This window comes from Thamnophis sirtalis, unplaced genomic scaffold (assembly GCF_051295495.1).
Source record: "Thamnophis sirtalis isolate CommonGarterSnake01/CBP01778 unplaced genomic scaffold, rThaSir2_p1.2 scaffold_5, whole genome shotgun sequence".
Classification (NCBI taxonomy): Eukaryota; Metazoa; Chordata; class Lepidosauria; order Squamata; family Natricidae; genus Thamnophis; species Thamnophis sirtalis.
The window spans coordinates 115803402-115828246 of NW_028261385.1; the positions used below are offsets into that span (position 1 = coordinate 115803402).

General features: G+C 37.7%; 3 protein-coding genes across 5 annotated transcripts in view; 2 read left to right on the forward strand and 1 right to left on the reverse strand.

Annotated features, from left to right (window-relative positions):
- The window catches only part of LOC148045596 (germinal-center associated nuclear protein-like), a 77340-nt gene extending 76006 nt beyond the window's left edge, over positions 1–1334 (reverse strand). Inside the window, exon 1 of the mRNA XM_087716676.1 lies at positions 1198–1334. The gene's annotated coding sequence lies outside the window, so the exon portion shown is untranslated. The remainder of the gene's footprint in view (positions 1–1197) is intronic.
- A 35-nt stretch (positions 1335–1369) lies between these two features.
- On the forward strand, positions 1370–5561 carry LOC148045597 (endoribonuclease YbeY-like). 2 transcript variants are annotated; one of them, XM_087716678.1, is made up of 5 exons: positions 1370–1450; positions 2459–2698; positions 3716–3844; positions 5168–5236; positions 5422–5561. In XM_087716678.1, exons 2-5 carry the CDS (start codon positions 2489–2491, stop codon positions 5506–5508), a joined length of 495 nt encoding a protein of 164 aa, XP_087572804.1. In that variant the 5' UTR covers positions 1370–1450; positions 2459–2488; the 3' UTR covers positions 5509–5561. The 2 variants fall into 2 exon arrangements, with proteins under 2 accessions (XP_087572804.1, XP_087572803.1); XM_087716677.1 differs by lacking the exon at positions 1370–1450 and adding an exon at positions 1478–1643.
- A 1422-nt stretch (positions 5562–6983) lies between these two features.
- LOC148045598 (GDP-fucose protein O-fucosyltransferase 2-like) lies at positions 6984–24191 on the forward strand. 2 transcript variants are annotated; one of them, XM_087716679.1, is made up of 9 exons: positions 6984–7152; positions 9449–9699; positions 10231–10375; positions 11877–11984; positions 12381–12447; positions 13624–13749; positions 17085–17265; positions 21015–21138; positions 23683–24191. In XM_087716679.1, exons 1-9 carry the CDS (start codon positions 7001–7003, stop codon positions 23834–23836), a joined length of 1308 nt encoding a protein of 435 aa, XP_087572805.1. In that variant the 5' UTR covers positions 6984–7000; the 3' UTR covers positions 23837–24191. The 2 variants fall into 2 exon arrangements, with proteins under 2 accessions (XP_087572805.1, XP_087572806.1); XM_087716680.1 differs by lacking the exon at positions 6984–7152 and adding an exon at positions 8045–8214.
- Positions 24192–24845: the final 654 nt, after the last annotated feature.

Consider the following 24845-nt stretch of genomic DNA (forward strand, 5'->3'; position numbering starts at 1 on the left):
GGAAAGAAGAAAGGAAAGGATGAAGAAGGGAGGGGAAGGGGAAGGGAAAAGAAAAAAAGGGAAAAGGAAATGAGGAAAGGAAAAGAGAAAGGAAAGGAAAAGAGAAAGGAAAGGAGAAAGGAAAGGAAAAGAGAAAGGAAAGGAAATGGAAAAAAGGAAAAGAGAAAGGAAAGGAGAAAGGAAATGGAAAAGATGGAAACACGGTATTTGACTTATATATCACCATCATATCAGAACTTACATTTAAAAACTCACTAAACCATGGGGAGATACCGTACATAAAGTCATTTCTGGCATCCCTAATCAATCATCCCTAATTAAGTTCACGACACTATCTTGGGCCATGGGATTTCTGAACAGCCACATGTTCTATTCCTTTCTAAAGCAGAGCAGGGATAGTGCTGGACAGACCTCTGGCAAAATGGTAACCCGAAAATGATGCTAGAGAAGAGAGGCACCCAGGAGCTCACAAAACTCCATTGTTTATGCCAATGTTTTACAGCTATCAGCCTTGCGAGGTAGTCCAGACAAGAATCACACCCAGAAGAATACAGGGGAATCCAACAATTCCCCTGGCTCTGGTTCTTCTCCATACTTACCATCACAAACCATTACATACAACAACCTAACCCTAGCTCCCCAAATTCCCCACCCAGTCGAAGTTGTGAGCCACTGGCTTAAGTGATGGGACTGGAGTTTGCTCAACCTGCCAGATCTGTAGGATGGGCAGAGGAGAATGGTGATCCCATTGTTACTGCAGCCCTGAGCCACTGGAGTAGGATTTTATGGATGAGAACCCAACACCTGAAACAGCAATTTAAACTCTATACACTTGATACTGCATAAAGCTGAACTTCTTTTAATCTGTTCTGAATCTTCCACCAGCTCCACTGGATAACCTTGGATGTTAGCACTCATAAATAAGTAGAAGGGAGAATTTCTACAATTATCCCAACCGTGGAAGTGCTCCCCTCTCTTGATCTTTCTGCCTGCCTTCTGCCGTCCCAGCAACACTCACCGTGAGCACAAAGCAAGTGGAACACCATTACTTCCCCTGATCAGCCCGTAAAACTCCGAGGTACGTAAGTTTTAACTTTGGCCCCCTAGTTTCTATCTGCGCTACCCGGACCCAACTATGAGGAAAAAGGAAGGAAGGGAGGAGGGAGGGGGAGAGGGAGGGAGGGAGGGAGAAGATACCTCTGAAGATGTACAGAGGATGCTTTTCCTACAAAACGAAGCCGTGAGTCCCGAATTCCTTTCTCTCACTGTCGCATAAACAAACCGCCATTGACCCCGAAGAGGATCAGCTCCACCTACGGAAGAAGGGACTCCGCACATCTCCCCGGCGTCTCCCGCGCAGTACGGAAGTGACGCAACGCAGCGGACAGAGCGTCGCATGCTCTTGAAGGACTTCCCTCAAGAATAGGATTACCGAGCTTCTGCCGATAGCGTAGGACTCCGTTTTACGCCTCTCATCGAAAACGAACCAAACAGTTTAAAATTTTAACGGTTTCTTTTAAGGGAGCTTCGTCTCTCTTTTTTATATATATTTATAAAATGTGTGCGTGAGGAAGGGCTTGGAGATAGTTTTTAATACAGAGTGATTAGGGAAGTGATTAACACGGACGAGTTTTGGGGCAAAGGTATATTTCACGAGAAAGCCTCACTTCTAGTTTGAATGTTTTGCTCTGGATTAAAGCAGGTTTCACACCCTTGACAATTTTAAGATAGGTGGACTTCAGCGCCCAGAATTACACACAGCGACCACCTATCTTAAAGCTGCCAAGATTGAGAAAGCCTGGGTTAGAGCATTCCCCAATACTTTCTCAATTATATCGTCCCCTCAAAACTTACAATAGTGTGTTCATAGAAGTTAGTAGAGGGAAATGTTTCTCAAGATTAAGTAACATTTCAAAAAGGGGTGGGTGGGAACTCCTGTATTGTTTTCATCTCTGCTTTTTTGGTGGAAAAGCAGGGCTCAGACACAGCAGTCATAGCTCTTGGGTGTTAATTCTTTTCTTGCCTATAGACTCACAAAAGCTGGGGCAAATAGAAGCATCACCATTCCACTGTAATACTTTTTTATGCCTTGATCTTAACTTTGTCATTTCATATGCTATCTTCAATTGAAAACAGATCTGAAAAGGACTCGCTGGGCACAACTAGTGAAGAAGCAGTAACCTCACAATTGAATTGTTTAGTTTGATTAGTGCTTTTGTTATTAATATATCAGGCTTCACCTTAGAGTCAGTTGGGTCTTTTTTTTTTAATCATCCAGGTTTCATCTTCCATTCTCTTACTTTGCAAAAAGTCTTTAGGGAGTGCCTTTTTATCTTGGGAAACCTGGCAACTGGAGATAAATATGCTACAATTCTTTTGTTATCCAAAATACTGCAGTACTTCTCATTTTAGGTTCCACCTGCTAGTAATTGGTGTCTAATCATAGTCTACTTTGCAGGACTGTGTAACGTTCTTCCATTTTTATGAGATGAGCCTGATCATACGTAATTTGCAGAGAGCTATTCCAATCAGGAGAGTCCCACTTCGCAAGAATATAGAACAACTCCGTTATATTTTGGGTGTGCAAAAGTTTGACCTTGGTGTAATTTGTGTTAGTAATATGTACATACAGCAAATCAACAGAACTTACAGACAGAAGAATATCCCTACTGATGTGCTATCTTTTCCTTTTCATGAGGTATGTGTGTGCTCATTTATTCCTTTAGAGCTTGGCAGTAATTTTAGCAGAAATCAGGTATTAATACATAGAACAGTATCATGTTAATATATGATGACAACAGAAAAGTCTGGCAAATTAGGAATGATTCAGGCCCTACCCAGAAATCTTCATAATAGAGGAAAGGACAATTACAGTGGCACATCAAAGATGAAGCCCCTAAAAAACAGCACAGCTTATTATATGTGTACCCCAAAAATGTATCAATATCCATGATAGTGGATATTGCAGAATATGTGAATAAACGGATACCTAAAAGATTATTACTTGTTTTTCAAGATCTATTTTATAACTATTGTAATTAATATGTATGAGAAGAAAGTAAATGTAAATTTTAGTGATAACATGTATTATCTTAATATTTTGATGTTTTATCCTGTTTTACTGTGGAGAGTCCGCACTAGGCAAGATGGGCTAAATATAAATTTAATAAATGAATAAATGTTTTGTTTGTAAGTTTCTGTAGGGGGATAGAAGTACAAATGATCTTCATATTCTCTGCTATTTACTCCTAGAATTCTTGTTCTAAGCAAGTGTAGATGGAAATAAATCCCATTGAAAATTGTGAATTATCCCTTTGAGAGTATACCATTGAGCTTACATATATTATTACTCCTAAGCAATTTTGATATATACCTAATATTGTCATAATATAGTTTGCTTTGGCTTAGTGTGATATGGAAATTTGTTCCAATAAGGAAGCCATAGCCTATAAATCATAATGCATAAGTTTATACTTAGTGAATAAGAAGCAAACAAGTAGAAGTTAGAACATGGAGAGAATGTGGGAGAAGGAGAACAAATTAAATTCATATCTCCCGGATTCAAATATAGTAATGCTATATCTTTTATTACCATAAAGTGTTTAAAAATATTGTATAGTCTGTTCTTAATACCCCTATTTTATTTTCAGCATGGCACTTGTTTTACCAAATTGAGAACATGTATATAACTGAATTTTCTTTGGGCATATCACAGAATCTAAAAGGTGGAGAATTACCCCAGCCCTGTTTTCAAAATGACAATTTGGGAGACATTTTTCTAGGTGTAGAATATATCTATCAACAATGTAGACAGAACCACGATGATTATAACAGCATTCTTACAGTAAGTGTACATTTATACAAGTATTTATTTGAATAAGGTTCTGAAATGTTTAATGAAATGATTTATAAAAATGAAAATATTTTTATTGTTATTTCTCCAGTTATTTATTAAAAACTTTTTGGTATCAGAAAATATGATATTAATGTTTCAATCCCACTGACAGAAATTTTACTGCTTCACATCTAGAATAACATACATGTACTACATAAATCCAAATGATCACTAGATGGCAGAAACAAGTTATTTATGTCCTTTTGTGGCCATCAAGTAGTTGTCCATATTTTGACAGCACAATTCTGGTAGCCCTTTTTTACAGTATTCTTCAAGTTAGCCCATGACATGCTTACTCTCAGTTTATTTTTAGCTTTCTCATCTTTACTAGCATGTGTTTTATTGCAAGATTTTTTTTTCTTAAACAAGTCACTAGTTTTTTTTCCCTTTCATAGTTAAGCTATTTAAATCATTATGCCAACTCAAAATATGAATAACTCATTGGTGAAAGCTTATGGTTACCGCTCTTTGTGCTTGTCAGTTGATCTTGCTAGCTCCAGGAATGTTGCCAGCTCCTCAGTTCTAAGATCCCCTCACAGCTGGTTACATGACCCAGTAGTGTTCCAAAAGTCATGCTTTCCCTACCTGTTTAATCTTGATGAAATCTAACATTGTTTAAAAATGACGTGCAGTGAGGGTCTACTGGTTAAGGCAGCAGGCTAGAAACAGAGAGACATTATGTTCCAGTCCCACCTGAGGCATAAAAAGAGTCTGGGTGACCCTTCTCTCTCACCCCAACCTACTTCACAGAGTTGTTGTGGGAAAAATAAGTGAAGGGAGGAGTATTAGATATGTTGGCCATCTTGAGTTATTTATGTAAAAAAGATTAATAATAAAGGGAGAATAAAAAATTAAAAATAAAATATGGGAATAAGATGACAAGCTGAGTTCTCAGCAGCCTACCTGTTGGTAGAGGGCATGTCCAATGTTTACCATGTTCCTTAGTCTGCCAGCTGTCCCACTGAGTCAGAGGAGGGATGGGGTCTCACCCTTTATAAAAAAAAGTTTCCCAACCCCTTTAGTAGAAATGCTAGCAATACAAAATGCTGTTTAAATTGACTGGCATACATTGAATACATTTGTTCCCTCTATAATTCTAACTCCTTTCCACTAACAAGGGAGAAATCATACTGAAGTTTTCACTGTAGTCTATAAATGATGACTATTTCTATTATGATTTTAAATTATTGTGATGTGGAATTTCTCTAACATTCTACTTAGCCAATCAATTACAAATATATAAATCATTTAAAAGCTTTTTCCCTTAAACAGGTGACAGTTGCTCATGGCATGTGCCACTTACTTGGTTATAAACACAATACAGAAACAGACTGGCAACAAGTAAGTATTGTAACTGATTTGATACAATTCTAATTTTTCAGGTTTTTTATTGTTCAAAAGCTTTCAAATGTAAGATGTTCACTACAAGTTTAAATTCAAAATTCAAATCAACTTTGTAAGATCACACATTGTTGTATTATTTGAAAGGAAATGTATGCATTCATTATGCCCTTGCTCTTTTTCAGATGTATGAAAAGGAAACACAAATTCTGCATGAATTAAGCAAATTGACAGGCACAAACTTTGAACCTCTGTCAAAACACCATTTCTAAATGTTGTATTTATATGTTGTTTCATTAAAATAAATCTATTTTATAAAAAGAAATCTTAAATTTCTCCTCCTTCCTCGGTCAGCAGAATACAATTACCTCTTGAACCAATTTTGCTAGAAAATCTACAATCAGGACAGTAAAATGCTTTGAAAGTTCCTAATTTGCCCTCCTGCTTCCTATTCTTCCTTCACCATTACTGCGGCTTCTCCCTCTTGAAAACTGTATTGGCCAGGTACTTGAACTGCTTTAGGATCAAAGTGCTGTTTGTCTCTTCCTCCCCTACCCAACTATTGCACATCCAAAAGAGAACCCAGCAATATCTTCTTCCACTGAAGGTCACAATTATAACTCTATGATAAAATAGGATGTAAAGTGAAATTTGGACATTAAGAGTGAACATACGGGGTCAAGCTGGATAGCCACTCGGGGCCCCTTTCAACTTGTTATTATAAAGTAAAAGATGGAGTTTGAAGCTCGCAAAAGAAAAGGAAGTATGAAGCCTAGCTGCAGAGTTCAGTTAAAGTTCTCACAAAACCCCAGAGTTCAGTTAAAGTTCTTACAAAGCCATGTAACCATTATGAGACTAGAGCTCCATACCTGCAGCCCAGACAAAGGGGGAAGCAAAACAGTATCTGCTTATAAGGCTTCTTTCCTCAAGGTAACCAATCAGAAATGGGTTACGTATTTCCATGTTGTGCTGCTTTTTGACAAAGTATAAGAATGTGTGCTTCTATTAGGATTGTTCATGTTGCAGAAATGAGATCAGACCAGCTCTTTGTTGAAGGGAAAGGTTTATTGCGCAAGATTCAGCAACTATAGCTCAAGCAGAATCTGAACCCCGAAGGGCAGTTTGTTACAGGTTTTTATACTTTATCAGGCAGGATATTGATCATTCTCCTAAATACATATTCTTCCCGTGTCATGTATGCCTTGTACACATTAACCCTAGTGACAGGATATCTTGATTACCTTATGAGAATAGAATCCTATCAATTTCCTGCCTAGACCTAGTCAGGTAGATAAGGTATTCAATCCTCTGTGGAATGGATAAGGCTCGGGGCATTCTTGTCCGGCTTAACCTTACCTATATGTTGTTAACCCTTTACTGAGACGTCTAAGCCCTGTTATTTTCTGCAACAACGATGAATCACACCGTTCCAAATATTGCTGTTGGTTATTTTTCCCCAGAAGGGAACAAAAACAGTAGTAAAAATCATCACAGTTCTTTAAGCGCGTTCTGCACTAGCTACTAAAGGAACCCTGCAATTCTCCCTTTATAACTGTCCCAGAAGAGGAGGAGGAGAAGCTGTAAAGTGGATTCCGTATTGTGGGTTAGGGTTGAAAGTCCTGCACTCGAAAACGTCGGTTCACGGTCTTCGTCAAGCACAACAGCCCCCTCTTCCAAAATTCAAGCCAGGTTTTGCATCGGACCTTCTCTGCCCGCCTCCAGCCCAACTGATCCCGCCCTTTCTCTCGGTAGCAGAAGCCACAGATGGCGCTGCGCTGGAGCTGGGGGTTTCTTCGCTTGTGTCCCATCCTCGTTTTTTGGGGTCTCGCCGCCGCCCAGGAGCCCTTCGAAGCCTTCCAGGCGGGCCACAGCTACTCCTCCCAGCCCGCCGCTGCTGTGGCGGCGCCTTTCAGACGGTGAGAGAAGCAGAGCAAGCGCCGGGCCCGAGGGGCGCGTTTGCAGTCCGCCCGCACTTCCTTGAGTGCAAGGGGCCTGGGACATCCCTTGAGACGGAGGGAACCCAAGCCTCGTTCTTCGGCCGCTTCATTTTTTGCAGTGAAGAAGCCGGAAGGAGGGCTCCCAGCGTCGGTTTGTGAGGATGCGAGAGCGCGGCCGAGCTTGCTCCGGCTTGTGGCTTCTTGCCCTGCTTGGTGGCTTTAATTCTTCAGGGTCTGATCCGGTTCCCCTTTCAGCCTCTTTCTTCGCTGGTTCCTGACCATTTCCCCAATAGAAACTTTAACAGCTTCTTCAAAAGTCACCGTTCTTTCTGTTTTGTTTAATGTTGTTAGTCTATTGAGGAAGTTTTAAAGAAATGGGATGAGATTCGCCTGCTTTCCATCTCCACATCTCATCCCCAGAATTGCCTCTGCCAATAATACCTGGGTTGGAGGCGTTTGTACATAACAGTTAACTTAAAAGTATTCCCAAGAAATACAGGGAGTCCTCGATTTACGACCACAATTGAGCCCAAATTTTCTGTTGCTCAGTAAGACATTTGTTAAGTAAGTTTTGCCCCATTTTGCCACTTTTCTTACCACAGTTGTTAAGTGAATCACTGCAGTTGTTAAGTTAGTTACATAGTTGTTAAGTGAATCAGGCTTCCCCATTGACTTTGCTTACCAGAAGTACACAAAAGGTGATCTCAATATCTTAGGACACCGCAACCGTCATAAATATGAATCAATTGTCAAGCATCTGCATTATGATCATGTGACTATAGCAATAGCAATAGCAGTTAGACTTATATACTGCTTCATAGGGCTTTCAGCCCTCTCTAAGCGGTTTACAGAGTCAGCATATTGCCCCCAACAACAATCCGGGTCCTCATTTCACCCACCTCGGAAGGATGGAAGGCTGAGTCAACCCTGAGCCAGTGAGATTTGAACCGCTGAACTGCAGATAACAGTCAGCTGAAGTGGCCTGCAGTACTGCACCCTAACCACTACGCCACCTCGGCTCATGGGGATGCTGCAATGTTTGTAAGTGTGAAAAAGGCTGAGGGAAGTACAAGGCCCTAACTTACTTTATCAGTGCCATTATAACTTTGAATGGTCACTAAATGACCTGTTGTAACTCAAGGACTACCTGTATTAACATAGTAATTCTTACCTTATGTAATATAGACATACAGTGCATATTTAAAGGAGGTGGTTTATATGCTGTAGCTTGTACTACTGTATATCTCTACTGAAACTTACAGGGCAAGTACTGCAGGCACATAAAGACGACAAATTCCACACTCAGTTCATAATGCTGTTTATCTGTTTGGGTATCAAAATGTCTGGAAGTAAATAGTCAAGTTCTGGGAGCACCAAAAGCACCACAGAGAGCTTAAATACTTATGAAATCCAGGCTTATTGAGAGGAATAGAATACCTAGTGGTTTTGAACTAGCACTTTGCTGTAAAGTTGTAATCAGAGGAGATAGCAGGATTTGAGGGGGTGGTGTGGGAAGATAAAGTACAAGCTATGTCTTTGATTTACCCCTAGTATAATCCCAAGGACAAGATAATTTAGAGTAACTGGATAAAACAGTAAATGACAAATGACTTTTAGCATGTTATATTTAAGACAGGGCTCTTAAATCTTTGATGAGCATAGGTAAACACAGGAACAATGTTTCATTCAGTAGTGAAAATGGCATGTTACTATTTTCAGTACAAGATATTTACTGATTATACTATACATAGGACTATATCAGTACCACACCAATAATGTTGTTGAAACCTTAGTTAGGATTACTGAATAGTCACAAAGCGTGAGATTTTAAATGACTGAAAAGAAAATAGTTTTTGTAAAGATTATGGACAAGGATAGGAGACATCAATTTAATTAGCTTGTTTTAATGCAGAATATCTCTATACCACAGCACACCCAGACAGTGACAATCCTTCTTGAGTATACACAAAAATTGTATATTAGAAGCTTTCTTAGCACTAAGGGGAAAAAAGCATGAAAGCATAAAAATAAATGCAGTGGTTTTTATATAACAATGGGGATTTATTTTTATATCATACAGTATATGATAAAGAGAAGCCATCATAAAATGTCAAAGCAGCATGTCATAATATTCCATCATTCTTTTCAAAATGTCTGAATTCAGAATCCTTCCAAAATATAGTTGCTTAGCTTTTTTTCCTCTGCTTTAAAATTGAAATGATTATAAATCATGGTTTAACAGTAGTTTATTTGTAATATTATTTCTTTTCTCTAGGTATCTTTTGTATGATGTTAATCCACCTGAAGGTTTCAACCTACGTAGAGATGTATACATACGAATTGCATCTCTTCTGAAGACCTTATTGAAGACTGAAGCATGGGTGTTGGTTCTTCCTCCATGGGGACGTCTTTATCATTGGCAAACTCATAAAATTCATCAAGTCCAAATTCCTTGGTCCAAATTTTTTGATGTGCCAAGCCTCAATGAAAACATACATGTTATTGAGTATGAACAATTTGTTGCAGGTAACATATGCTTTAGAAGCACCAATGATATGAAATCTTAGTATAGTTTCATCTGGCTTTTTCTATGCATTAAGATAGGTGAGCTGTATTAAGATACTATTTCAGCCTTCAAACTCTATGCATATTTTTTAACTTTTTCAGTACAAACGTATGTATTCCCCATTTAAAACGTTTTGGTATATGCACTGTTGAAAAGCACAATGATTGCAGACAAAGTTCATGAATTTAGTAGTTACAGGCTTGTTATTATGGGCTTGTGGGGAGAGAGAGAATACAATTTTATTAACTTTTCAAATGCTTTGGAATTTTCTTCCTGATGCAAGCTATTTGGCTCTCCCCTTAAACATACACAGGTCCATTTCAAATTCTTCTATTCAAACCTCCATTCCAAAAAGTGTAAGATAACTACTTTACAATCAGTGGTGCTACTTTGTATCTACTGGCTACAATGCATTATGATTGTACATCTATTATCTGTAGCGAGATATATGCTTACATTTGTGTACTGATTTATGTTGAATTGTTACTCAGAGTCAGGTGGTCCTTTTATTGATGAGATATATGTCCTACAAAACTATGCTGAAGGATGGAAAGAGGGGACATGGGAGGAGAAGATTGATGAGAGACCATGCATTGACCAACATATGTATTCAACAGACAAAGATAAATACTACAGGTATACTAAACTTTATATTGTTATATTAACATAATTTCTAGCTAAAAATTATTTCCAACCTTGTTTTCTGGGAAGGAGGGAAGTATTTTAGAAAAAGAGAGAAAAACATTTTAAAATTCAAAATCAAGCTCTTGGGATAGGCAAGTCAAAATTCAAACGATACGTAGAATCTTTCTCCTTAGAAGAATGTATCACGGTGAAAGCATCAAAACTGAGAAGACTTCTTGTTCCAAAATCTCAGCCAGCAGGGCCCAAAGCCACAGAACAAGCAGAGCCACAGGAAGAGATGGGTATAGGCTATTGAGGTGTTAAAAGTCCTCATCTTATATTGATAGATAAATGGAAACAGTATTGTATAGGAGATATATTATCTAGGTAATAACTCCCTGCTGATAGCCAATGGTTGCAGCAGTTTACAGATTTTTATAATTTGTCAAGTCTTTTCCTAAGCAATTCACAATCCAAATCAAAGATCAGTAATATGAAATTCCAGGTCTATGTATTGTCCCCAAAATGTATCTGAGAGCCCCCCACAGCACTCTTAATTTCATCATGGCAATTTAATTGCAAAATACAATTCCCTGTTATTTTGTGATATGAAACTTGAAACTATTAGCCTTAAAGCAGACTTAATACAGCTTTTAAAAATTCATTCCAAAAACTGAAAAGATAACATTTCACCCCAACTTAACAGACTCCTACTGAGCATCTATGTTCAACAAATTGCAGCCTTCTTTTTCCCCTATCACTTGGCTTTTTACTTTGCTACCTTGTTCATTTGGAAGCCAAAACAGTTCTCATGATCATATCAGAAAGCAAAATGAAAGTGATACTAGTTAATTATTTAAATTTGACTGTTTTTAATAAACAAATTTCTTCATATAACATCTTTCCTCAGTGTGGTCATCTTCCATTTAATTGCCTTAATGAATTAGAAAAAGGAAAAAAATAAATCCATGTGAAATGGGTAACAACAGTTTTATCTACAAAAAGTCGGGGAAATGATGGACAGGGGAAGATATGCAAAACCAAAGAAGAATATAGAAGAAATGTGGTTTGCGTGGTATCCTTCCTAAAAATAGGAACCAACTTCTCAGAGGATTCAAATTTGTACTGTTTTCAGAGAATGGGTAGTAATTTTTTTAAAAGTAAAAGTAGACTTTCCTGTTCTTCGTTGTTTTAATCTTTGTTTAAAACTCATACAATATTGTTCCTTTTAACTAACTTGTAATGCAGTTTTGTTTGTTTTTACCCATACTCACTATTATCTTCAAATGATTTATTGTAATCCATTATTAAAGAATTCTTAAACTTTTTATTTTAAGAAAATATTAAAATAGTACTTTATACTACAATTTTCACTGAATGTTTTTACTTCATGCCATAACATTCTAACACGTTACTATTGAGTTATCAACTTATATTGAGTTATTATCAAGATTTATTTCAGATGTATTACTACTAATAGTTAATGAAACTATTAATCTTCTTGTTTATATAGGGGATGGTTCTGGGGTTATGAAGAAACTCGAGGCCTTAAAGTGGTTTGTTTATCTGTTCAAGGTTCTGCTTCTATTGTAGCCCCTTTGCTTTTGAATTTATCCAGCAGGTGAGACTTCCTGAATTAATTTTTTTATTCCACACAGTTGCCATATTATTTAGCTTAGAAGAAGTAGGGAATTTTATGTTTTCTCATGCATCAAACTTACTAATGTTGGCAGTATTTATTATCCCAATTTACAACTACTGTAAAGGGAAAAGAATATAAATCGTAAATTGAGGCTGGGGAGCATCTTTTGGATTTGTGAATCAATCTTATGGTTATAACAGAATAGCAGAGTTGGAAGGGACCTTGGAGGTCTTCTAGTCCAACCTCCTGCTCATACTCCACTTTCATACTTATTAAGAAAATGCCATGGATGCATCAATACTTGTGGAGCTCAAAGAGGAAAATTGTCTTAATGTATCTTTACCTTACTTAGGTTTTTTTTTTTCATTTTAATAGGTCAGTGATGTTAGACAGAGCTGAACATCTTCTTCATGATCATTATGGTGGCAAAGACTACTGGAATGTGAGAATAACATAATTTTATTTATATTGTGTGCATAATAATGGAGCAGTCACTTTTAATACACAATCTGTTAAATATTATTTTTATTTATGAAAACCAAATCCTTCCATTCTATGATTAGCTATGCATTAGCCTTAGCAGCTGCTTGTAATTAACCATATCTCAGTAGTAATAATTTAATTTTATTCTATAGCACATAAAAATACAAAATGTGCCCATCATTTTAAGGGATTCAGGAAATATCTGCTAAAATGTAATTAAAGTCCATTTAAGAAAATGTCTGTAGCATTTTGCATTCAGTGCATCTTTCATTTGTATCATAAGAACCCTGGTGGCGCAGGCTAACTGGTGGTGCAGGCTAAATCTGCCTACAGCCTGGAGTTCGATCCTGACAAGTTCAAGGTTTACTTAGCCTTCCATCCAGGGTAGGTAAAATGAAGATCCAGATTGTTGATAGCAATAAACGGACACTGTAAACCACTCACAATGCTATAAAGCACTATGTGGTCATATATAACTCTAGGTAGTATTGCTATTGCTAATTAGAACCTTGTATTGTATAAACAGAAGATATGTACTACACCTGAATTTTTCTGTTTTTTAAAAATTGAATTCCTTTAAGCATTCCCATAAAAATTGAAGTGTTTCCACTGAAAAGAGATATTTTTTCCTCCATCAATTGTTAGAACTTCCCATTTGTCCAAATGTTCTACTGCAAGCTTCTTGTTTAAATTGTTCTTAGATTAATATATTTATTTGTAATTGCTAATGTAATGAACTGCAATTTAACACAGGCATGTCCAACCCATGATCTAAGGACCAAATGGTGCCCTGGACAGATAGTAATACAGCCCAGAAGATTGTAAACTTTTGACATTATTATGTGATTTATGTTACATATTTTATATGTAGCATATTTTATATGTAGCTCAGGACAATTCCTGTTCATTTGGTGTGGCCCAGGCAAGCCAAAATTTTGATCATCTATGATTTTTGACATAAAACCACTATTGTTTTTTTTAACCAACTCTGAAACTAACACTCTTATCAGCCTTACTGATAAAACAATTATTTCTTTCAGTTTCATTTTCCTGTAATTTTGTGTATTCTAGGAGACTTTTGTAATTATGCTGAAATAAATAAACTAGTTTTCAATAACATTTTTATGTCAAACAGACTCGTCGAAGTATGGTGTTCGCCAAACACCTCCGTGTGGTGGGAGACATGTTTAGAGCTAAATATTTAAATTCTTCTGATGAAAAGGACAGAACATGGTACTCTGAAGATTGGAGAAATATGAAGGTAATGTAATTAAGTAATTGGTTGGTTGGTTGGTTTATTGGATTTATATGCCACCCTTCTCCCAAGGACTCAGGGCAGTGTACAACATTAAAAAAAAACACATATTACAAAAGTTAAAAAAAATTAAATAGAATATCCAAAACAAACCCAATTAAGATTAACAATAACATTTTTTTTAAAAAAAAAATCGATTAAAATTAATAATAATCAAAAATTTATTTTGGTCAGGCCAGGCTGGCTTGCTGGAAAAGCCAACTCTTTAGGGCGCATCGGAAGGACCAAAGGTCGGGGATTATACAAAGCCCCGGGGGTAGCTCATTCCACAGGGAAGGCTCTCCCCCTGGGGATCGCTAGCTGACACTGTCTGGCCAACAGCACCCTGAGGAGGCCAACTCTGTGGGATCGCACTGGACGGTGGGAGGCTACCGGTGGCAGTAGGTGGTCTCGCAGGTATCCTGGGCCTAAGCCATGGAGCGCTTTAAAGGTCATAATTAGTACCTTGAATCGCACCCGAAAGACAACTGGCAACCAGTGCAGGCTGCCTAAAAGGGGTGTAACATGGGAGCACCTAGGTGCCCCCATGATAACCCGCGCAGCCGCATTCTGGACCAGTTGAAGCCTCCGGGTGCTCTTCAAGGGCAGCCCCATGTAGAGAGTGTTACAGTAGTAATGTATAGATTTATTTTTAATTTAACTATTGCAGACCTTCATTTTTTTATGTTCATTGCAGTGGTGGGTTCCGGATCCCGGTGCAACCAGTACGGTGCAACGGGGCCAGGCGTCCAACACATGCAGGCGCGCAGCGTGCACATACGTACTTACTGCCTGCTCCGCGACGCTCCAGCTGCTCAGTGGAGCGTTGCACATGCGCTGTACGCTCTGTGCGCATGAGCCCCAATCGGCTCAGGTAAAAAAGGTGGGCCCTCCGGAGCACTGTACCGGAACGGTACCTGGTGCTCCCAGCAGGCACCGGTACGTCCGTACCAGGGCATACCGGTCATATCCCATCACTGGTTCACTGGTTACTAAAATTCAGGTAGATGGCTTAAACTGTAAGATATAGAAAGTGAGCACTGGATTAATGTGTTATGGGTGAAGAATATACGAAATATTTCTTCTACTTGCTCCAAATTTTCTCACTACTTATATTTCTATATTTCAGTGATACAATACAGTAGATATTTAAAAAGATAATTAAGTCAAACTTAATTTAAAAATCATAATAAAATTCTGACAGGAATTATAGTTAAAAAGAGAGGCTCATAAATTAATCGCATGGCACGTTTTCATCCTGAATCGCCTACAACTTGAAGACTGTCCCAATTCAAGAGCAACAAGACTGACCATGTACATGGGTCAAATATTCTTTACTTATTTCTTCAATAATGAAAAGGAAATAAGTCCAATAGTTTTATTTATACCCTCAGTGTTCGCATACCTCGATTTTCTATTGATGTATGGAGCTGGGATTTTTATAAGTAATATCTGATTAAAAAATAGCAATGACTCAACACGAATGTATTACTTACCAAAACATCATTCCTCTTGTCAAAGGCATGCATTATCCCTTAAAGTGAATGGTACAATAAACAAAATGCGATGAACAGTCAGGGCAATCTCGGGTGCTCTGAGTTTTCCAACTGTAATGACCAAACATTAGTGGCATGCTTCCCTATCATTTTGAGATGAAAAGGGATGAAAAAATAGAGTTTTAAAATCTATTCCTTCCTATCCCAATTTTTTTTTGGCGGGGGGGCATCACTGCATACAAATGGCCTGCAATTACTACTTAAAAAACGTTAATCCCAGTCATCAAATGTTGCCCATGCCTCCCACTCTTGTCCTTGGCTACATTAATGTAGGCTTTAATTTGTCTACCTACAATAACCAAATAAACTTTTCTTCTTTTGAAACAGGATATAAATTGCTAGGCTGCTGTGCATTTCATTTAAATCTTTAATTAATCCTAGAAGTTCATTATACATGATTCCTTTTCCTTTGGATGTTTATGCTCAAGAAAAATAGCTCAAGAAAGAATTCCACTGTTTGAGAAAGATAGTTTATTTACTTGGTTTATTTAAAAAAAGGATCTGTCTTAAGGACATGTTATCATGAAATAGGAAAAACAGACTGCTATCAGTTCTGTGCAGTTATAATTACAACAAGGAAAGTAGAGTGTTTTATCTATTTAATAATATTTTAAACTTCTGAAATGAGGCTTATCCAATAATAGATGCTTAAAAATTATATTGTTTTTTAAAAATTATGGTAAAAGAGAGAAAGACTGAATGCTTCTTCTGTCTGAGGAAAGATTAGCTTGGCACAAGCAAGATTAAATAAAAGCAGCATTTAAAAGTAGAATGCAAAAATGCCATAACTTTCTCATGTCTGTGAAGACTTAAGTACCATTTTTCTATTTTCCTCAAGAAAGTAATAGAATTTTGTGATTATGTAAGCAGAGTCCTTTTTAAAAACACTCTCTACTATATTTTTCAATGGCCAAATTTCTCTAGAAGCAAAAAAACATCCCTATGCCTGATAGGTACTTGCAAGAAGGGTTCCTATAATACTTACAAGAAGTCAGATAGACAGCCTTTATTCAAAAGATATCACTCTGTTGGTAAGAATTTCTTAACTTTGAGTAATGTGGCAGATACTACTGGATTTACAAATGCAGAATTGTTGCAAAATCTGTACGGCTTTCAGCTCTGCAAATACATACATCTGCTGAAGGATTCATTTTTCTTTCAAAGGCAATATATTTAGGCCTGTTACCACTGAAGACTGTATATGAAAAACAGCATATATCTGAACACGTCCTAATCACACTTAACTGATAAGAGTATAGCTGGGTAGAAGTGCCTGCATTGCTAAAGAGTGGACAGCAATATCACTTGTGGTTTCTTACTAGCAACTGATAGTGACATTTTTACATTACCCTTACTTCTCACAATTGAAAGTGGTTTACATAATAAATAATATAATATATTATGTATACATAGGATTAAGTAGATGCATGTGCTGTAAGCACATAAAATCTTCAAGTATGAAATTTTTCTCCACATAGATGAAGGATTTCTCTAATATGTATATTTATATATATATATACATTTGGAAGCAATATGCAGAGTTTCCTAGTTGAAGCTATTGTTAAAAACTTGTATACAAACCCAGTATGTACACTGACAATTTATGAATATTGAAAGCTTTATCAAATACATCAAATTTATCCTTTAGGAGTGTTACAGAAAATATGTTCAAGAGTAGAGATATATTCTTACTGAATCAATGCCATTTTATTTCAGTTTCAGCATGTACTGGTTCTTATGTGCTAGGTAAAACTGGGCACAGCCATTGGTGGTCCATATCTTGGTGTTCATCTCAGACGAAAAGACTTCATCTGGGGTCACAGAAGTGATGTGCCCAGCATTCAGGGAGCAGTTAAGAAAATCCACAACCTCAAAAAGTTGTACAAGCTGGAGAAGGTTTTTGTAGCTACTGATGCCATCGTGCAGGGTATGTATTTTTCTCCCTAATTAGCAAAATATTTTTGATTATGTAACAAACAAAATCTGTTCGTTTAGCATTATATTGTGCACATGAATCTGCACCAAAGTTAAAATCATTGCTAGACAAAATAATTTGCAAGATATATTTGAAAAGTTTTAGCTTTAATCCAAGTACAGGAGCATAAGAGACTACCATATCTACTGGGATATTTTAAGTTGCCTCTCAGTGGGCAACAGCTGCCTCTATTGTCACTTCCTTACTTAAGTTAAACAAGATAATACAAGAAATAATTGTGTAAATTGCATTTTGTGTGTGGTATGGGTCTGCTGTGGCCTCAAACACAGTACTGTATGGCAATCTAGACCATGCAATTCATACTGGTCTTGTTATATAGTGAACTAGGAAATCCTAAAAGGATCCATATTTGATTTTTCATAAATTATCACTAGTGTGCCAACTTCTTCAGGACATTAATCATGCAGTTTCTGTTGTGTTTTGTTTTTGTTGCCCCTGTTGCAATTCAACGAACCATTGAGAATAGTTTTATTTCCTTTGAGAACAAAACTATAGAAAAATTAATGTTTTAATGAGACAATGATCCACAATATTCTTTAGAGAGATCCAGTCTGTAACATTCAATCCACTTATAACTTTGTTTTATATTGTACACTGTAAAACTTAATGCTGTAAAACAGGAAAAAGCATTGAAATGGACAATAAAATTTAGCATAGTTTAGCAATTTTCTTCTAATGAAAGATTCAAATGTTCACAACTTTTTATTGTAGAAAGGGGGTCAGTAGGTAGATTTCCATTGCATAATACGAGTAATTCTATATAAAATTATACGTGTCATGTATAAATGTAAAGAGAAAGATGTAACTCCTCTGATAATATTAGCATCCAGAATTATCCAGGAAAACTGAACTTCAGAAGAGTTAAGAAAGGTAAAAGTAAATACTGTGAAATGCATTGTTACCAACCTGGATCAATTTTAATAGGGAAATGGAAAAAAATATGCTAATGCTCTAGTGCTCTTTTTTTATTTTATTTGATTTGTATGGCTGCTCATCTCACCTAAGTGATTCTGGGAAACTCACAACAGTTGTCTGTCTGTCTGTCTGTCTGTGTCTATCTATCTAGTCAATAACCAATTAAAACGACAAACCAATAAAAAGTTAAAAAAACCAATATGGAAACATATAAAACATCAGAAACTATTTAGAAAACAAAGCCATGTCTAAAGGCCAGCAGGGTTAGGACCAGTCTTAATTCCAGGGGAACAATGTTCCAAAGGGACATTGCCATGGCAGAAAAGGCTGGCTTCCATCGGATGACACTCTTTTCAAGACAGAACATGCAACATGCTGCTTCTCCCAGTACTCATGGGTCAGGTAGATATAACTGACATCAGGCAGTTCTTCAAATAACTCAGTCCCATGCCAGTTATTTCAACTTCCAATATGAGAAGCACAGTGCCTCTGAATACCACTTGCTAGAAAATAGGACAATGCTGTTTTATCTGTTCACTATTGCCAGGTCCAAACAACTAGATACGAATGTGAAGAGTTCAATCAACTACTTTATTGTTCATGCCTACTTCACACGACTCTTCCCAGACTGGCAATTTGCACTAGAGCCAAGGTGGCGCAGTGGTTAAAAGCAGCACTGCAGGCTACTGCTAGATCAGCAGGTCAGCGGTTCAAATCTCACCGGCTCAGGGTTGACTCAGCCTTCCATCCTTCCGAGGTGGGTAAAATGAGGACCCAGATTGTTGGGGGCAATATGCTGACTCTCTGTAAACCGCTTAGAGAGGCCTGAAAGGCCTATGAAGCGGTATATAAGTCTACTGCTATTGCTATTGCTACTGCTATTGCTATTACTTAGGCCAGACTAGATAAGATTCAACGGCATTGCCGGTGAGGGAGCAGAACTTGTCCTCTTGTGCCTATGTAACGATCACAGACTTATCCCCTACTTGATTCCTCCCCCTGGTTTGGTCAATTCCTTTCCAGTACCTGTTGAACTTGAATTACAGGTAGTCCTTGGGTATGGATTGGGAATGGATTACTTAGTGATGGCATTCCCAGCATTCCCAGTTTCCTTTGTTAACTTTAGGGCTGCATGAGTTGAAAGTGAGAAGAGGCAGGAATCCCAGGCAAGCTGATCAGTGAATAAGAGCTGCGAGTGAGAGCTGCAAGCACATCAGTTATGGATAGATGCTGTGGAATGCAGACGGGTGCTGCAGACAGGAGCACAGAGTACTGATGGATGGATGTCCTCTATGGGCATGGGCAGGTGAAAAAGTAATGGGAGCAACATGCAACATCCTGCTGGTGTCTGGAAAGTTGGAAGGGAAGGTTTCAGATGGCAATCACATGCCCGCAGAATACTGCAACTGTCGTAATTGTAAGCCAGTTGCCAAGTGCCCAAACTACGATCATATGACTGCAGGGCACTACAACAGCTGCAATTTGGTAGACCAGTCATAAGTCACCCTTGTTTAGTGCTGTCTTACTAAATGAGTGGTTGTAAACCAATAATTTGAAAAATCAACACTATAAAAATATATTATAGACTAAGTAGAAAGAGAAGAAACAGCTAAAACTAATACCACAACAAAATTTACCTGGGTAAAATATTCTAAACAGTGTATAAAACAGGTAGGTTATATAAAGCACATTAGTAGAAAGCCAATAAGAAAAATGTATTTACTTGTTCATTTATATTACCAAATTTTAAAACCACCCATCTCCCTCACAGAGGGCTTCTGGGTGATGTACAAATAAAATAACAAAATATAAAAACAGTATATCAAATTTAAAAACTGGCAGGGATGATTCAACTTCAATGTTAAAAGTTACTTTAAAAATGTGGAGTGTGTTTCAGGGAGCTAACCAGGCTCATGGCTGTGTTTCTCTGTGAGCCCCAAGCAAGGCCGCAGAACCATTTGTTTTCCAGTTCTTTCTCAAAGGCCAGGACAGTGAGGGCCTGCTTTACCTCTTCCTGGATCCGTAACATACCTTCCCTGCTTGATCAGGTGAGGCAGGCTGATGTAATGGGATGAAGATGATTTCATATGTAACATGCTCCCATGTTACATATCAACGTAGCCCTCAGCGAACCTGTTGTTAAACCGGTAGGGTCCTACCCCTGTGTCTGACTCACTCAGATGTGTTTTCCTACAATAAATGAATTTGATATAAAAACTTTTTATTCTGTAGAGGAAGCATTCCATTTCTCCTGAAGATAACATGCAATGGAGTGAAAAGCAAATTTTAAATCAATAAAAGCTGCATAAGAAGAGGTTACAGACAGAGCGAAATACTTTTCCACCAAGTGTTGCAAGACTATACATTGGTCAGTCGCCAATCAGTTCTTTTTGAAATCAGAGTACTTTTCGACCAAAAGCTTATCCTGCTCCAACTGTTGTGAATCATCCATTGCAAGTATGAGGCATAAAACTTACTGATGGTTCTGAGCAAACATTGGCTTATAATTTGAAGGACCTTTTCTATTGCTTTTCTTATAGATAAGTACAGTAATTGCAACATTCCAATCTATGGGAATTTGCCCAATCTGATCAATAACTGTACAGTTGGTTGCTAATATAAAAGCTATCAGTCCACATTTCTCTTTATTATATCTAATGGAATCAGGTCACATCCAGGTGCCACTTCCAGGTTCAGTTTTAATATAAGTAGAGATAAGATGAAATTTGCCACTTGAAAAATGTTGATTGAGTGTATTTTTCCAGAGGTTGAAGAATTAAAAGCACTTCTTCCGGAGATGGTGAGATTTGAACCTACTTGGGAGGAAATGGAGCTCTACAAAGATGGAGGAATAGCAATTATTGACCAATGGATATGTGCACATGCCAGGTATCTTCCTCCCCCCACACCTCTCGCTCTCATACACTTGCCCCAGCACCTGCCATCCTTGCAGTTAAAAACCCATGCAAGTTTGAGTAGATAAACAGGTACCACTTCAGTGGGAAGGTAACAGTACTCCATGATATCATGCTGGCAACATGACCATAGAAAAGTTTTTGGAGAGTGCTGGCTCAATGTATTGCACCCTCCTCCCTAGAGTTGGCAACAATTAGCTGGGTAAAATCCACAAGAGACTTCCTTACCTTATTCCTGGACTTCTATAGTGTTTTGTATACAGGTGAAACTCAAAAAATTACAATATTGTGCAAAAGTTCATTTATTTCAGTAATGCAACTTAAAAGGTGAAACTAATATATGAGATAAGACTCATTACATGCGAAGAAGATAGTTCACGCCGTGATTTGTCATAATTGTGATGATTATGGCATACAGCTCATGAAAACCCCAAATCCACTATCTCAGAAAATTAGAATATTACATGCAATCAATAAAACAAGGATTGTGCATAGAACAATATCGGACCTCTGAAAAGTATATGCGTGCATATGTACTCAGTACTTGGTTTGGGCCCCTTTTGCAGCAATTACTGCCTCAATGCGGCGTGGCACGGGAGCTATCAGCCTGTGGCACTGCTGAGATGTTATGGAAGACCAGGATGCTTCAATAGCCGCATTCAGCTCTTCTGCATTGTTCGGTGTCATGTCTCTCGTCTTTCTCTTGGCAATGCTCCATAGATTCTCTAGGGGTTCAGGTCAGGCGAGTTTGTTGGCCAATCAAGCACAGTAATCCCAGGGTCATTGAACGAGGTTTTGGTGCTTTTGGCAGTGTGGATAGCTGGAAAATGGAAGTCAGCATCCCCATAAAGCTCGTCTGCGGAAGGAAGCATGAAGTGCTCCAAAATCTCCTGGTAGACGTCTGCGTTGACCCTGGTCTTAATGAAGCACAGTGGTCCAAAGTCCTCTTCTGATGAGAGCAACTTTTGCCAAAAGCACCAAAACCTGATTCAATGGGATTACTGTGCTTGAATGGCCTCTTCATTCTTCCTCCATACTCTGGGTCCTTGGTTTCCAAATGAGATGTAAAAGTTGCTCTCATCAGAAAAGAGGACTTTGGACCACTGAGCAACAGGACTTTGGACCACTGTGCTCCATTAAGACCAGGTTCAACGCAGCCATCTACCAGGAGATTTTGGAGCACTTCATGCTTCCTTCTGCAGACGAGCTTTATGGGATGCTGACTTCCATTTTCCAGCTGCACACTGCCAAAAGCACCAAAACCTCGTTCAATGACCCTGGGATTACTGTGGTTGATTGGCCAGCAAACTCGCCTGACCTGAACCCTATAGACAATCTATGGGGCATTGCCAAGAGAAAGATGAGAGACATGAGACCAAACAATGCAGAAGAGCTGAAGGCCACTATTGAAGCATCCTGGTCTTCCATAACACCTCAACAGTGCCACAGGCTGATCCGTGCCACGCCGCATTGAGGCAGTAATTGCTGCAAAAGGGGTCCAAACCAAGTACTGAATACACATGCATGCTTATACTTTTCAAAGGTCCGATATTGTTCTATGTACAATCCTTGTTTTATTGATTGCATGTAATATTCTAATTTTCTGAGATGGTGGATTTGGGGTTTTCATGAGCTGTACACCATAATCATCACAATTATAGCAATAGCAATAGCAATAGCAATAGCAGTAGACTTATATACCGCTTCATAGGCCTTTCAGGCCTCTCTAAGCGGTTTACAGAGAGTCAGCATATTGCCCCCAACAATCTGGGTCCTCATTTTACCCACCTCGGAAGGATGGAAGGCTGAGTCAACCCTGAGCCGGTGAGATTTGAACTGCTGACCTGCTGATCTAGCAGTAGCCTGCAGTGCTGCATTTAACCACTGCGCCACCTTGGCTCTTATGGCTCTAATTATGACAAATCACAACTTGAACTATTTTGCTTCGCGTGTAATGAGTCTTATCTCATATATTAGTTTCACCTTTTAAGTTGCATTACTGAAATAAATGAACTTTTGCACGATATTCTAATTTTTTGAGTTTCACTTGCATAAGACATAGATATACATTTGAAGACTACCCAGAAACAGTCCAGAATGTGATGATCTTGGTGGTAGGTGATACATACTAATCACTGTACTTATATTTGCTTGTTTCTACACTATCAGCTTTCCACAGGCTATTCAAAATGAGACTTTTCAGAGAGCATTTGAAGTAGGAATTGATACTTTTGGTTGTAGTGCTTTGATTCATTGTGATTGGTCTATTTGCTTTATTTTTTTTAACATGGTCACTTTATTATTTTGTTTTGATAGATGTGTGGATAAATCTAAAACATGTACTATATACTTGGCAAAACTGAATTATTTTATTATTTGCATAGCATTAATGGGGTTACCCTGAGATAAAATGAGTGGCCAATAAATTTTACAAATAAACTAATAATGGATTATAGAAAACTGATAGCAATTTTTTAGGAATATGGTTTATTTTTCCACTGATATTTTCTCTTCACAGATATTTTATAGGAACCTCAGTCTCAACATTTTCTTTCCGCATTCATGAAGAAAGAGAAATTCTGGGATTTGACCCCAAAACAACTTACAACAGATTTTGTGGAGATGATGAGAAAACCTGTGAACAGCCAACTCACTGGAAAATTGAATATTAATATATTCAGTCAGTGGTACTACAGCAGCCACTTTACCAAAGAAATTAAATAATTATTTTTGTGGAAAGAAAGTGGTTTTAAATGTTTCCTTTTTTTCACTGTTTTTGGTGATAAATGTGAATGGTGCTGCTGTAGCTTACTTCTTAAACTATTTACAGTGGTCAGTATTATGGTTGTAATTCAAAAACACCCAAGATGTTCAATTTGCCTCTAATCAAACCTTCAAGTTGGACCAGTTCACCTGAATCTGTTACTTTGCTTCACCAGAAGATCCAGCAGAAGTGACTCTTAAAAGCCCTCAAATGGCATGGGAGCTTGGCTGGGCTGAACTTTTGGAAATAAAGATCTTTAAACACTTTGCAAAGTGAGTCAGTCATGGCTTTGATCAAAGCAAAAAATATTTCAAGGATTCATACATTTCTAGTTTTAACTCTTTTAACTCGAAGTCACATGGATTTCTCCCATTTAAATCTGATCAGATAATATATTCTAATGCAATTAAATAGTTTCTTAAAGATTTTTGCTGGACCTAATTTTGTTTACAAAAACAAAATATGTTAGATATAACTAAATGAAGTGTGTAAGAACTTGCAATTCTACTTTATTTGTGAACTGGGAAGAAGGTACAAGGTATATGTGGCTAAACAGAGGTTGGATGTCCTAGTCAAGTATTAAATTTAAATATTAAATTGGTCTAAATTAGTCTCTTATTTATGTCATCTGCCTCAAGTTAATTTACTACACTATGCCTTGCTATTCATATTTGTTTCAGAAAATCAAATGAAAACTTGTCAGTTTATTATGAGTAACAGAATTGCTTCACCTTTATATAAAAAAGATACATTCTTGGATAAACTAGGCATTTTAGCTGGTATTATAAAAAATAAGGTTATGTCTTTTCATGCAAATTGCAGTTATCCACATCCATTTTCTAATAATCTTGGCATTCTTTGTAATTTAGCACAAACAGAAAAAATATATTGGCAAGGCATAAATCGGCCAACTGGAG

Excerpts from the sequence above, each read along its gene's own strand:
- LOC148045597 (XM_087716678.1), top strand. The coding sequence starts at position 2,489 with ATGAGCCTGATCATACGTAATTTGCAGAGAGCTATTCCAATCAGGAGA. Across the intron at positions 3,845-5,167 it reads ATTATAACAGCATTCTTACA|GTGACAGTTGCTCATGGCAT; the intron begins GTAAGTGTACAT and ends TCCCTTAAACAG. Across the intron at positions 5,237-5,421 it reads CAGAAACAGACTGGCAACAA|ATGTATGAAAAGGAAACACA; the intron begins GTAAGTATTGTA and ends GCTCTTTTTCAG.
- LOC148045598 (XM_087716679.1), top strand. The coding sequence starts at position 7,001 with ATGGCGCTGCGCTGGAGCTGGGGGTTTCTTCGCTTGTGTCCCATCCTC. Across the intron at positions 7,153-9,448 it reads GTGGCGGCGCCTTTCAGACG|GTATCTTTTGTATGATGTTA; the intron begins GTGAGAGAAGCA and ends TCTTTTCTCTAG. Across the intron at positions 17,266-21,014 it reads TACTGATGCCATCGTGCAGG|AGGTTGAAGAATTAAAAGCA; the intron begins GTATGTATTTTT and ends GTATTTTTCCAG.